The 15173-nt window shown below is 41.4% G+C and overlaps 1 protein-coding gene across 3 annotated transcripts in view; it reads left to right on the plus strand.

Moving 5' to 3' along the window:
• Positions 1-2704: 2704 nt before the first annotated feature.
• Positions 2705-15173, plus strand: part of LOC134358317 (2-oxoglutarate dehydrogenase-like, mitochondrial) — a 98547-nt gene continuing 86078 nt past the window's right edge. For 2 of the 3 annotated variants that reach the window (XM_063070416.1, XM_063070418.1), the window contains exons 1-3: positions 2705-2813; positions 6145-6365; positions 14938-15111. In XM_063070416.1, the coding sequence (XP_062926486.1) occupies positions 6168-6365; positions 14938-15111 (372 nt within the window). In that variant the 5' untranslated portion in view covers positions 2705-2813; positions 6145-6167. Of the gene's footprint in view, positions 2895-6144; positions 6366-14937; positions 15112-15173 lie in introns of all 3 variants that reach the window. The other variant, XM_063070417.1, reaches the window with a different exon arrangement.

Raw genomic sequence — 15173 nt, forward strand, 5'->3', positions numbered from 1 at the left:
TTGAGAGGTTGATGATGAAACATAACCTGACTGAGAAGTGACTTGGATCTGCTCCACTTTGCCTACAGACACGGCAGATCATCAACAGGTGCCATCTCACTGGCTCTTCACTCAACCCTGAAACATCTGGACAGCAAGGATGCATACATCAGGATGCTCTTTCTCGACTACAGCTGGGTATTCAATACTATCACAGACATCCCACCTCTCCCGGAAGTTCCGGGAGTCTCCTGTATATTAATAGTGGCTCCCTGATGCCCGCAAATTATATACAATATCACGGACATCAATTTTTTTGAGAGCGAGCGAGCGAGAGAAAGCAAGAAAGAGAGCACACAAGCGAGAGAGAGAGAAAGCAAGCAACAGCGACCACGAGAGAGAGGGAGAGAGCGAGAGCGCGCCATGGGAGAGTGTTGCAAAAAAAGAAAATATAAAACATTCATCACCCCAGACTACACTAAAGTGTACCCCTGCCTAATAGGGGTCAAAATAATGACAGTGTTGCTTGTTGCACTGTTTGCAACAGTGACTTTTCTATTGCCCATGGTGGGTTAAGACTGTAAAATACATGTTGAGGTGAGTTTAACAGGTGTCATTCATTCATTAGCATAGCTAATGTTATTTAAACTAGCTGGCTAGCTGCTAAGGAGCTACTCTATTGCAAACATCCCACCTCTCCTGGAAATTGATGGCGCTACCTCCTTGTAATGAGTTTTTGCAGGGTGGGATGTCTGCTATCATCCCCTCAGAACTAGTCAATAAGCGTCACGGCCGTTGTCTCAATACCTTCTTGTGCAATTGGATCCTCAATTTCCTCACCTTGTCGACTCCAGTCAGTTCAGATTGGCAAGAACGTTTCCTGAACAATATCCGTCAGCACAGGTGCAGCGGAAACTGACAATGTTGTATGCTCTTGACTGTGTGGTTAAGCACAGCTCCAGTGCCATATTTAAGTTTTCTGATGACAGCACTGTCGCTGGCCAAATCAAAGATGAAGAGAATTCAGATATAGGAGAGAGACTGAAAATCTAGCTGAGTGGTGCCACAACAGCAACCTCTCACTCGACACAAAGCCAAGGAGCTGATTATTGACTTCAGGAGGAAGAAACTGGAGGACTGTGAGCCAGTCCTCATTGGAGGATCGGTGGTGGAGGGGACAAACAGCTTTAAATTCCTCAGTTTTATCATTTCAGAGGATCTGTCCTGGGCCCAGCATGTAAGTGCAGTTATGCATTTGTTGCAGGAAAGCAGCATCCATCATTAGGGACCCCCACCACCCTGGTCATGCTCTCTTCTCACTGCTGCGATCAGGAAGAAGGTACAGGAGCCTCAGGATTCATACCACCAGGTTCAGGGACAGTTATTACCCCACTACCTTGAACCAGAAGGGATAAGCTCACTTGCCCCATTACTGAACTCTTCCCACGACCTATAGGTTCACTTTCAAGAACTCTTCATCTCATGTTCTCGATATTTATTGCTTATTGATTAATTATTATATCTTTTTTCTTTCTTTTTTGTAATTGCATAGTTTATTGTATTTTGCACACTGGTTGTCAGCCCTGTTGGTGCGGTCTTTCATCGATTCTATTATGGTTATTGGACTTATTGAGAATGCCTGTAAGAAAATGAATCTCAGGGTTGTATATGGTGACATATGTACTTCGATAATAAATTTACATTGAATTTTTCTGATTCTTCTAAAATTTCTCAGTTCTAATACAAGCAAAAGTCTCCACAAATGTTACTTGCCCTTGTGAATACTGTACTTCTAGCAGTTTCTGTTTTAAATTTAGATTTCCCGCATCTGCTCTGTTTTGGCTTTAATTACAGATGTATTCAGTTCTCTCTCTACTCAACTAGATAAAACATCATCTCTTGGGTACGAGAGCTCATTCAGCTGACCTGCTACCCTAAAGACATGGGAGGGAAATTGCTACGGCTCCTTGGTTATAACCTCCACCTTCTTGAAAGAGCTTTGGGTTGCAAATAATAAAATCCAATCACACAATGGAATTTGCAATTCTTGGACCAAATCAGCAAGAAGAGCTGTAGCTGAGATTTCAATAAAAAAGATTAAGGAAGCATGTGTTGATGATTAGGGGAAAAATGGAAAGTTGAATTTCCAGCATCTGCAGTTTTTCTCGTGTTTGAGTTGAAAGCAGAATATCTCTGTGAGTTGGAATAGCTGGAAATTGTGCTTTTATGAAGCAGGAAGTAAGGTTTGTGGAGCATTTCTGAATAGGGGATTGCTTGGGGATGTTTTATTTAACTGGGTTGGGAGTGGGAGAAGGTGTGGCGTAGTATAGTGTTTATTTGAAATATAAACTTACAGAGGGGGAGAAATGTTACATGTGAAACAGGGCAGATTGTCTTTAGGGGAGATGAAGTGAGAAAATGCTTCTCCATTGCAAGATAAAGGAAGAATGCTCTCTGAAGTTGATCAGAGTTGCAGAATTGGAGGATGAAGTATATTTGTGTAAGACAAATTGTTTCCAAATCTTTGAATTTCAGGATGAAAGAAAATATATTGATATGGATGCAATTAGAAATGTGATGGAAGTTAGGGAGATACGATGTATCTCTATTGGTCCAAGATTGGGAAGGGAGTAAAGAGTAATTGGGTGGGCGACAAATCATGTGACTCAAAGCCCAAAGCCGAGCCGACCATATGACCAAACAGCTGCTCTATGTCACGTGAGTACAGACTGTCATGTGATCTGCCAGGTCAGGTTGCAGCCGAGGAGCGCGAGCGGCGTCTCTTGGGCAACGCGCGCTGACGTCCCGCCGCGAGGAGCGGCCACAGGGCTCAGGCCAGTGCGAGCCGCGAGGCGCTCCCTCAACCCCCCAGCTGCCGATCCTTCAGCCCGCTCCCCCTCCTGGGACTTTAGGGGGTGGGTGTAACCCCAGCCGTCGGACCCGCTCCCTCTCTGGCTATCCTTTCGCTCTTTCGGCCGCGAGCCCCGGGCGACGCCGGTGTCCGGCGGCAGCGTTCACTCTCCGGAGCCACCTCGGTGCTGGGCGGCGGTTTCTCATGCCAGCTGTCGTGTGGAAACCCGCTGTCCTTGCCCGCACCGCGTTTCATCACCCCCTCCCGTCGGATCACTCGCCTCCCGAACCTAGACCTCTCACCTTCTGCCCTTGTGCCTCTTGAGCCACACTGACTGTGTTTCAGTAATAGTTGTATTTAAAAACAAAATATGTGCATGTTCCCGTGAACTCCACCCTTCTCTGCATCTACCCCCTGCCAAGATCATTCTATTCTGACTGATGCTCATTTCTTTCCCTATGTGCTGTACAACCCTTCAAGATACATCATATCTTCATTTCTCTTGCTCATTCCTTTCTCCGTATCTGTGGTCTACGATCTTCCAAGATTTTGGTGCACCTCAAATTCTCTTGCGCATCTTCTCTCCCCCCCCCACCGCCCCCCGTGGCCTGTTATCCAACATGGTGTTTCAAGGTGTTTGTATATTTGCATCTGTTTCTGCTCCCTTTCCCTGTTTCAGTGCTCTACGCACTCCAAGGAAGTTTGTGCATCTTCTGCCTAACATTTATTCCGTTCCCTGTATATGCGGTGGATAACCCTTACGATGTTGAACATCTCTATTTCTATCTCTTGCTCATCCATTTCTCCATACGTGTGTACAATCTTCCAGTGTTTTCGTGCATTTCTAATTCTGTCTCCCTGTGTTTGTGGTCTGCAATCCTCTAAGGTGTTTGAGCACCTCCAGTGGTATCTATTTTTCCTTCATTTCCCTGCTTTAAGTGATTCCAGCCCTCCAAGACTTTGTACATTTCCAATTCTGGTCTGTATTTCATCCTTTTTCCAGTATCACTGATGTACAATCTTCCATAATATCTGTGGCTTATCCCTGATTTTACTGACATCATTGGCTTTTTGGTGCAGAGGTTTTGGAATTTCCCTACCTTTTCAAGATGTATTTGAAATCCATTCTTTGGTCACAATTTTGGTCATCTGCTCCAATATTTCATTCAGTGGCTCAATGCCCTTTTAAAAGTGGTGTCACCACCATAGTCTGGTTTTATTAAATAGTTGTATTATTCTATTTGCCCACATTATATTGTCATCCATGTACTGAGTTAAATAACAGCTTAAAATGTCATAGGCATTCACAGAGTAGACACAGTATTTGGTATACCATATTAACTGCAAAAGTACCTTGTTTACATTAAACATTGCCTTATGTCACTTTGAAGTTCAGGTTTGCATTCCTGATTACAGATGTACATAGCATACAATGTAGATTTATTCTCTGTACCACCAAAATAAGTTTGTGTTTCTGTGTTGAAGATTGTAGAAATGCATTTTTGAAATTATGCTGTTTATCTTCAAAATATGAAGTGACTGATTAACTGTGGCTTCACCTTGTACACCACTGCATACAAGCTAAATTGAGTTCTGTAATGTTCTTGCAAGCAAATCAGTATCCAAGTACAGGTTAAGTTGCTTTGAGTGAATAGGTGCTGTAGAATCTGGAAGTGACTATAGCCCCTAAGGAATTAAAACGTTTTGGATATTTTTCATTCTGGAAGCTACAATTCATGGTTTTCATTCATAGTCTAAATTGAAGTTTCATATTGGAGGTTACATAGCATCCACAACAAGCCCACCAGACCCAAGAACAGTTACTTTCCCCAAGCAGTAAGGCTGATCAATACCTCCGCGAACTAACTCCACTATTTTAAATTTAAATAACTACTTTATTATTTCCATCAATCTCCTTGTGTACAGCCTAGCATCACTTTATGGACATACAATCAATCTATGTATGTGTGCTATCTTGTGTATTTATATCTACTTCTCTTTAATTGTTATGTTCCTTATGTTTTTGTATTTATTTGTGCTACATTAGATCCAAAGTAACAAATATTTTGTTCTCTTTTACACTCGTGTACTGGAAATCATACTAAACAATTTTGAATCTAGAATATCTCAGCTTGTCATTATGAATGTCCCAGCAGTGCATAGTCCTGTAGATAAAACTGAATAACACTGCAGCCAGAAGGAAAAATGAGATACCCAACACTGCCTTCTGTCTTAATTATCATGAGTTAAGAGGTGGAATAGTGAGCAAAATGGATTATTCTGAAATATTCCAGCACACTTGTCATTAGGCTTCCATATTCTATCTTCCACCTGAAACTGATCCAGAAACAGCACCCCGCCTCCATGTAATCTCTTTGTACTTCTCACTGCCTCAGTAAAGCAGCCAGCATAATCAAAGACGCCATCCATGCTGGACATTATTTCTTCCCCACCCCCACCCCACCCAATTGGTAGAAGATGCAAACATTTGAAAGTACATATCACCAGACTCAAGAACTGAGTCTACCCCACTGTTATAAGACTATTGAATGGCTCCTAGTGCAATAAAATGGACTCGACCTCACTATCTCCCTCACTATGACATTGAACTTTATTGTGTGCCTTTTCTGTAGCTGTTGCACTTTATTTCCCATTCTGTTACCTTGTACCTTAAATTTAAAAAAAAAATCTTTTGCTACCTCAATGCACTGTGCAATGATTTGGTCTGTATGGACAATGTGGGATGGCATGGTTATGTCACGGTTAGTGCATCAACTTGTGTTGGTTTATGGTTAGGTAATGTCAATTTTCTTGCTCAATTCCAATTTTTATGTTCTTGCCATGCTCCTTACATTTGTAACCCTCTCCATTGGTTCTTGCACATCCATTGTTTTAATCTCAACATACAGTTCGCAGCAGCTCTCCATCTTGAGTTTTCTTCTTTTTAGGATCCTCTTAAAACTATTTGCTTTGTCTCAATATTATGGTTGTATGTCAATTTTTTTAAATGACAGGTATCTTGGATTGATTTACTTTCATTAAAGGTTAATATGACAAATCATCTCTCCTGTATGTTTCATAAACAAAATAACGCAAGTATGATCTTTCAGCAGGTAATTATATGCCTGTTGAATCAAATTTGCAACAATGGGTTCTCAGTGGGTGGAAAAATCAAGCCTATTAATGAACAAGTATAAATTAAACAAGCAATCCAATTCCATTTTTAGTGTCCCCAATGCACATATCCAAATCTAATCTTTGTTCCCATTGACCTATAATTTTATAATTATTGAAACATTTAATTGTTTTTTTAGGTGTGTACTTGAGAAAAGTAGCCATGATTCACTTGAGAGTTATTGCTGCAAAATGTAAACCACAGGTCATCAATAGGTTTGCCCAGAATAATGCAGCAGTATTTCTGAGAAGTCTCTGCAGTTTTTCTGGAACTTCAGAATCTTCGCTCAATGGAAGTAATTCAAATTACCTTGAGGAAATGTTTGATGCCTGGCTTGAAAATCCTAAAAGTGTACATAAGGTAAGAACTGCTGTTGGTTTCCCAAGTTTTAAAAAAAGTGTTTTTATTCCTTTGAATATTTTTGTAATTGAGAAGTTTTGGCTAACTTGAAGAGTAATTTGTTAATTAGTTAATTTTACTTGTGTTGGTGAAGGGACACATTTCAGTATTCATTATTGCCATTTAGGCTGTAGATGAACCTTCCAAAAGCTTTAACAATGATAATGTTTTGCTGATATTTTAACGTGGTTTACGTTATTGTGAGGAATGGAGTTAAAGTGCAGTTTATCATATACTGAGCAGTGAAAAATAGAATGACATTGCATGACTAAGATAATGAGCAGCTTCAATGAATCACCTCCTGAGTTACTACTCCGGAGTTCCCCTTTTCTTAAACCGGTTGTTAATGGTTTTGTCATGACTGTCATCTGTAATTTTGCACATAACTCTGAAGTTTGAACCCTGATTTATAGAGTTAGCTGTACTGTGGTTATGATGCTTGACAGTGTAGCTCTGTTGTGATTTTCACAAAAAGCCGGGAGACCATATTATTGCTGTGATTGGAGCCTGTTGTACACTGATCTTGTCAAGACCTGCCAGTGAGTCTTTTTCTGAGCCATTTGCGAGATAATCTTGGGATTGCTTCTGCCTCAGGAAGACTTCTGTTCAGATTGTTTTGAAGTATTTGTATGGAGGTCTCTTCTTTCTGCTTTGCCACAAATTCCCAAAACAAGTTCTGTTTTGGGAGATAGTGGTTTTCCAACTAAAATTCTGCTGATACTGTTTTCCACATCGGTTCTTATTCAGTCTTTTCTGGCCTACATTGGCTACAATTTTCCCTGTCTCTAATTTAGAATTCTCCTCCATGTATTTAAATTCCTTTGTTGTTCTGGCCCATCCTATTACTTTGGTAATAAATTCACTTAGAACTTTGAGCTCAGTGACATTCTCAACAACTCATTGGTCCCACAGGCCTGGAAACATTTGTTAACGTAATTTCTATATTACTATCTGCTTGATCAGTTTGAGCTTTAACATTTCTGAACAAGCCATATTCGATGTGATCTGGGTAATCTTACCTGTTCCGCACAAGTCTTGTTGGCAGCACAGAAAAAGAAAGTTGGGGGTAATACACACAGAATGCTGGAGGAACTCGGCAGGTCAGGACCGGATGAAGGCTGTCGGCTCAGAATGTTGAGTCCTGTTGAAGGGTCTTGGCCTGGAATATTAACTGTTTATTCATTTCATGGATGCTGCCTGACCTGCTGAGTTCCTCCAGCTTCTTTTGTGTATTGCTCTGGGTTTCCAGCAACTGCAGAATTGCTTGTATTTAAAGTAAAAAAAAGTCAGTACTTTTCTTCAGCATTTGTGAATGAATTCAGAGGTTGTATGACTCAAGACCGCAATACTTTGAAGTGAAACTATATATTGGCATCTTTCAACACTTTAGTACCTCTTTTTAATTTCAATGCACACATTTTGTTTAAAAATGATTATATTTAAGCTGTAGAAATCCACAGGCTAGCGGCAAACATTATCTTCTGAATTCCCATAGTTATGCATTCCCATACAGAAGTATGGAATGCACCGACTGCTTACTTGGTTTCTGCACTTGCCATCAAGTCCAGGGACATTCTGTAATAACTGTCTGAGGGGGTCTTTAGTTTAAACGTATAACATAGCCCCATTTGCTGATGTTCATTAAAATGTTGAGAACTTTAAAAATAATGCTGCTGTTTTAACTAAATTTATTTAACTTTCATTTTTTGTTATCTCTGATTATTTGGAAATGGTGCAAAGGTTTTTGATGCCAGAAACTATCAGAGGGTGACTCTTGACTATGACCAAGGTAGTTAGGAGTCGTGAGACCTTGGAGGTTGCTGTAGCCACAGGACACATGCGGACAGGGTCGTTTAGTGGTTAGCATAGTGTTTTATAGTGCCAGTGACCCAGGTTCATTTCTCACCACTGTTTGGAAGGAGCTTTTATTTTTTTTTGCGGGTGCTCCAGTTTATTCCCACATTCCAAAGGTGTGTGGGTTAGTAGGGTAATTGGTCACACGGATGTAATTGGGTTGCACGGATTTGTTGAGCTGGAAGGTCCTGTTACTGTGCTGTATCTCTAAAATAAAACAATACACTCCAGTTGGAGGGCAAGGTAACCCACTACCTGGGCCCTCATGCTGCCATGTGTCAAGTGCTTCAAAAGCAAGGCCACAAGATGTAGTATTTTGCTGATAGAAAGATTAGCTGATAGTGCTCTAATATGAAAAAACTGATCAATGGCACTTTACTAATATTAGAAGTTGCATCTTTCTGTTGATATTTTAAAAAACATGTAAAAAGATGTGCACAAAATTTTGTCTGTCTTTGAACTGGTGCAGGATAATGTCAAGAGGTTTACTGTTGGTTTCTCACGTTCTTCATTTAGGATTGCTTGGATAGCTGGCATTAGTCATTTTACATTGTACCAATGAGGAAATATAAGATAATCCATTGCGCTTGAAACTTAGTGCTGGACTTGCAGATTTTTTAGACTGTTGTATGCATTGTTATTAATACCTCAATGCACTTTGCTTCTTTTAAGATGTCATTTAATGGTATAATAAATACTCCAGTGTGCTTGAAGGAGAAAGAGAACTGGACCCCTCCAAAGTATGAGCATAGGAAACTTGGTCCCTAGTAAGTTTGAAAGGAATGCAAGAACCAGCACCCAAAGAGCCAGATGCAAAACCATCACAATTTCTGAACAGGTAGCAGAATATCAGACTTTCTGTGCTTGGTGTGGTTTCATGTATCCCAGCAAAGTGATGTTTCCAGATGGACGGGAGTTCAGGAAAAGGGATCCTGGTGACTTTGAAGACAGCTGGCAAAACAGGGCTCTGGGTTTGAGGTTAGTAGACCCTCCTTTGAGTGGGGTTGACCATGGATGTTGCATCCTAGCTGTCTATGCAAGCCAGGGCAGTATGATATGGAGACCAGGCTGTTACCCATGCGGCAGGTTCCCCTTCTCCACGCAGCTGTTGGATCCAAATGAACAGCAGACAGCAATGCAGTTTGGTACCAATGGCATCGCAGGAGTTGCTAGTCAGCATTAAACTCAGCTCAATAAGCATTGAGTTTCAGAGAAGCAGGGGAATTAACAATATTTTGGTGATGTTAATGATTTTAATTAATACACACTTAATTTTAAATGGACTTTATTGTTTAATGACAGGCCATTCACCTGAATTTCTAACTTATCTAACTTCCTTATCTGTAGCTGGACCTGCTCAGTGTTCCTTTAAACTTCACTTTTCCAGTACTTGCAAATTTGCTTTTCACTTATTGTTTATATCTCTGCTCATAAGTATTCATTTTAACTGAATAAAAACATTGAAGATAGCTAGGGCACTTGATTTGATCTTGCTATCTCTTTGATATTAGTTTTTAATCATTTTAACTTTTAAGTGTTTAGGTACATAAACTGGCTCAATAAATGATAAGAATGTCTGATAAGTGCAAGTAGCATAGATTAAATTCAATGTTCAAACAAGAGTGTTGTGTTTCAGTAGCATTATGATTCATGGTACCAAGCCAATTTTGCCACTATCATTGGTAACATGTTAAAGTAGGGGTTCCCAACTTGGGGTCCATGGAGCTGAGAACCCCTGCGTTAAAGCATTGCCATGAATATTATGGGATTCATGTCTGGTCTTGTGAGTTTGGGGTTGAAGAAACAAGGGTTTGTCAACAAGCTTGTTATTCTTTCAGTGGAATTGCATGTTACACTTATTTGTCACTGGGGAAAGTTAAGTTTTAAAAATTTTCTTGTCTTGCACCTTTCCTGCCCTACACTTTTGTTTGCTGCATGCTGCCATTGCTTGCTTTGCTATTCTTCCACACTTCTACTGTGTTCATGACCCTTTATATTGGAGAGAGAATGATGCATAAAGACATTTTCCTCCTGAATTTGGAAGCTTGGTCATGTGATGCTACATAATTGATTTAAGAATTGGAATGGACCTCATTGGCCAAGCAAAGAGAAATCCTCAGCCTGGGGCTGTTTCTTGATTTTTTTTGTAGTCTTAAAATAATTTATTAAGTTCGGGGATGTTTGCAGCAATGCTGTTAGATTGCAGTTTAATTGCAGCAATTTACAGCTCTTCATTATTTGTAAATTGGTGTCAATATCAGCTATTATTTTATTCTCATCAGGGTTTCCTATTATCCTTCTGAAAATGTTGGTAAATGCCGATTATGGTTAATGTGCTACTGGTTTGCACTGAAAGAACTCTAGGGTTGTACAGTCTGGTTTATTGTTCACAGCATCAGATTAAGACAGATTAAGTATTCCAGTGTGAATTTAGTGATTATTGTTCTATTGGCAACTACGGATCTTGTAAATTATGTTGCTTTGTTATATGTTCCCATTTACATTGTTATTTTTTCCCATAAATATTTGACAAATTGCTTTGTAGAATTTAAGTTTTACATTTTATGTTGTTTTCTGGATCACTTGGACAATAGCAATACCTATTTATTCCTCCTGTTTATTGATTTCCAAGACCCAGTAAAGTGCCTTGGAAAGTGTTTTAATAATGGACAGCGCCAACATCCCCAACACTGTAAAGCAGACTGCAGAGTGGCTGAAGAAGATCGACAAAACCAGATTCCCTGGTAAATTTAAGACATGGCTGTATCAACATGGTCTTCTACCAAGTCTGCCCTGGCTTTTCACAGCGTGCAAGTTCCCCATGACCACTGTTCAAGGCATCATGAGGAAAGTCGACAAGTACCGGTGGAGGTGGCTGGGGATCCCCCCAAGATTTTCTTCGCTGGAGCCCTACATAAGATCAGGCCAGCTACAGCTACCTTTGTCATTGGTAGTGGAGAAATTCAAGGTGGCAAAGTGTGGAGTCGTGTTAACACTGAGGGGCTCTGATGACAAGCTAATAAACCAAGTAGGAGTCACAACAAGAGCAAGAAGAAAGTGGGCCTACAATTCGGCCATAGACCAGCTGTGAGCTCCCTGCAATTGAAAGGCGTCATCAGCAACCCATGCCTGAGACAGCAAGGCCTCGGCTCTGCCCACTTCCAACAATGGGGAAGTGCAAGTGCAAGGGTCCAGGCAGAGGTACGGAACCACAAGGATGAAAGGTGGGTATCGAAAGCAGTAGCGTTGGGGTCACAGGGCACCTGGATAAAATGGGATCTCCCCAAGCACAAGATCACTTGGGCAGAGCTTTGGAGACTGGAGCTCTTCTGCATTTCTTTCCTCCTGCAGTCTGTGTATGACACTCCCCCTTACACCATAACAACTGCACACATTGGGGCTGAGAGAGGATCCTAACTGCAAGCTTTGTGGTCAGCAGGGTTCACTGGCACATGTACTATCAGGATGCAAACGCTTTAACATAAGGATGGTATAGGTGGTACCACGACAAGGTTCTGCTGTACCCTGCTGACACACTGGAGCAGGAGAGATTTAAAAAGAGAACAGCTGGCAGAGAGGCAAACAGGGCAGTCATCTTCATCAAGGAGAGGACCACGCCAGTCATAACAAAGAGGCTTAAATCCAATCTGCTGCAAACTACCAAATCATAGGAGATGAGGGTCAATGTGGGGAGGAAGCTGCGGTTTCCAGAGGTGGTGCAAACCACACTTCAACTAGACATCGTACTGTGGTCCACCGAAGACAAAAAAAATCATTCTGGTGGAGCCCACAGTACCCTGGGAGGAAGGATGCGAGGAGGTTCATGAAAGGAAGGCCCTGAAGTAACAGTCCTTAGTCCAGGAGTGCAGGGACAAAGAATGGCAGATGTGGCTATTCCCCGTGGAGATTGGCTGTAGAGGGCTCCCAGCAAGGTTGGCATTGAGGTTGCTGTTTGTGTTGGGCCTTGATGAAACGAGCAAGAGCCAAGCAGCTCGCAGGATGGAAGATAAAGCAGAAAGAGCTTCTTGCTGGATGTGGAGCAGGCAAAAGGAATTGAGCAGGAAGTCAGGAGCAGATGGGCGATGACTTGGCCACTACTGCTGACCCTCCAACTGGAGAGAGTAGTGGTTACGGGTCAAAACACTCTATGAAGGTTGGGCACCACCTGGTGACATCTGCTCCTGGACAAAGACTACAGTTACCTCATCAGCTAACTGAAGAGAGCACCCAGGTTAATGATGCAAGTCTTTGCAGAAAATAAGTTTTACATTTTGCATTATATTTTCTGGATCACCTGGACAATAGCAATATCTATTTAAAGCTGCTGTTTATTGATTACAGCTCAGCATTCAATACAATCATACCCTTAGTACTAATCAACAAGCTCTAAACCTGGGCCTCTAACTCTCTCTGCAATTGGATCCTTGACTTCCTCACCAAGAGACAACAGTCAGTGCGGATCAGAAATAGCATCTCCTTCTCACTCACATTCAACACTGGTGCACCTCAAGGGTGCGTGCTTAGCCCTCTGCTCTATTCTCTCTACACCTACGATTGCATGGTTAGGCACAGCTCAAATGGCATCTATAAATTTACCAATGATACAACTATTGCTGGCAAAATTTCAGATGGTGATGAGAAGGTGTACAGGAGTGAGATAGATTGGCTGGTTTAGTGGCATTGCAACAACAACCTTGTACCCAATATCAGTACTGAAGAATTGATTGTGGACTTCAGGAAGGGGAAGTTGAGGGAGCATGCACCAGTCCTCATCGAGGCATCAGCAGTAGAAAGGGTGAGCAGTTTCAAGTTCCTCGGTGTCAACATCTCAGAAGATCTATCCTGGACTCAACATATTGATGCAATTACAAAGAATAGACAGCAGCTATATTTCATTAGGAGTTTGAGGAGACTTGGTAAAAGATCTTAAGACATAGGAACAGAATTCGGCTTTTTGGCCCGTTGAATTTGCTCCACCATTGCTTCATGGCTGATCCATTTTTCCTCTCAAACCCAATCTCCTGCCTTCCTCCTGTATCCCTTCATGCCCTGACCAATCAAGGATCTATCAACCTCTGCCTTAAATATATACGTAGCCCCCTGGTAAGCCTTAGGCTCGCTCAACTTGCTTTCGTCTAGGGGAAGCAGCCTTTGGCCCCGCCAAACTGGGTAATTAAGTTTGTGTGGATGCTGTGTGATGTACCCCATCCCGCCAAATAACGGACAATACACCATATACGATTGAATGATTACAATTTATAGATATTACTGGAACTATGTAATTGATAGAGATAAAATATAACAGGAAAGTAAAAGGCGCCAAACTTATCAAAATTCAACCTCTTCATGCACAAACAGTTGGAGCTCTAGTAATGGTCCTCTTTTCACCATTCGATCCCCTCTGACCACCTTGACCCGCCGCCTGGGACCAACCACGGTGGTCGACCAGATGCTCCACATGAGTCTGTCTTTGTTTCCTCTCCTCGCCGAAGACCCTGGACCTCGGACTCTGGCTCGGGGTCTGCCTCGTCGGCCAGCTCACAGCATCGTGTCCACTCTCTCTCTCCCCATCGCGCCTTCTGCCCAAAAACCCGCGTATCACAATAGCTTACAGACACACAAGAAAGAATAACATCTATCCCAATTGGTTAGCAACTGAATACAACTCCCTCTATAACCCAAACAAGCTGCTAGTGAGAGAACTTTCTCAGCAGTTAACATAACAAAGAAGCCATTTTGATTAGCCTACGCAGTAACATAAAAGAAGAAACCCCTTACATACATAAAGACTTGGCCTTCACAGCTGCCTGTGGCAATGAATTCCATAGATTCACCTCTCTGTGTTTAAAAAAAAAATATTCCTCTTCATTTCTGTTCAACTAGCATGCCCCCTCTATTCTGAGGCTGTGTCCTCTAGTCTTAGATTCTCCCACCAAGGGAAACATCTTCTCCACATCTACTCTATCAAGGCCTTTCGCCATTCAATAGGTTTCAATTAGGTCACCCCTCATTCTTCTGAATTCCCTCAAATACAGGCACAGAATCATCAAATGCTGTTCATGTGACAAGCCATTCCATCCTCGAATCATTTTTGTGAACCTCCTTTGAGCCCCCTCCAGTTTCCGCACATCCTTTCTAAGATAAGGGGCCTAAAACTGCAAACAATACTCCAGATGAGGTCTCACCAATGCTTTATAAAGTCTCAACATTACATACTTGCTTTAGTATTCTAGTCCTCTGGAAGTGAATGCTAACATTGCATTTGCCTTCCTCACCACAACCTCAACCTGCAAATTAACCTTTAGGGAATCCTGCACAAGGATTCCCAAGTCCCTTTGCACCTCAGATTTTTGTATTTTCTCTCCATTTAGAAAATAGTCAATCCTTTCATTTCCTTTCTTTCTTTTTAAATCTTTTTATTGAATAAGTATACAATCCTTTCATTTCCAAGTCTATAGAGAAGTTACAGACTATTGCTTGTGATGAACAAGGTACTTAGTTGTTTTCCTTGTTTCATTGGCCACAAACCAGAAGTTGCTGTGATTCACCTTTGGCATCTTATTGGTATTTATAGTTTTTTAAAATTATTTATTGCAATGTATTGCTGCCACAAAACAGCAAATTACATGATGTATGCCAGTGATATTGAACCTAATTCTGATTCTATTTTTCCTTGTAGTCTTGGGATGCATATTTCCAAAATTCCAACATGATTGTATCAGGAACATTGTCAGATAGTCTATCCCCAAAGGGAAGCCTTCAATCTCATCAAGGGAGAATGGCAGCCTCCTCAAAAGTTGAGAAACTGATTGAAGATCATCTAGCTGTACAGTCATTGATTCGAGCGTATCAGGTAAGATTTTTCTGCGTTGGATACATCTTTGAACTACAAATTTTTCTGACTCAATTAACAAT

Source organism: Mobula hypostoma, chromosome 18 (assembly GCF_963921235.1).
Source record: "Mobula hypostoma chromosome 18, sMobHyp1.1, whole genome shotgun sequence".
NCBI lineage: Eukaryota > Metazoa > Chordata > Chondrichthyes > Myliobatiformes > Myliobatidae > Mobula > Mobula hypostoma.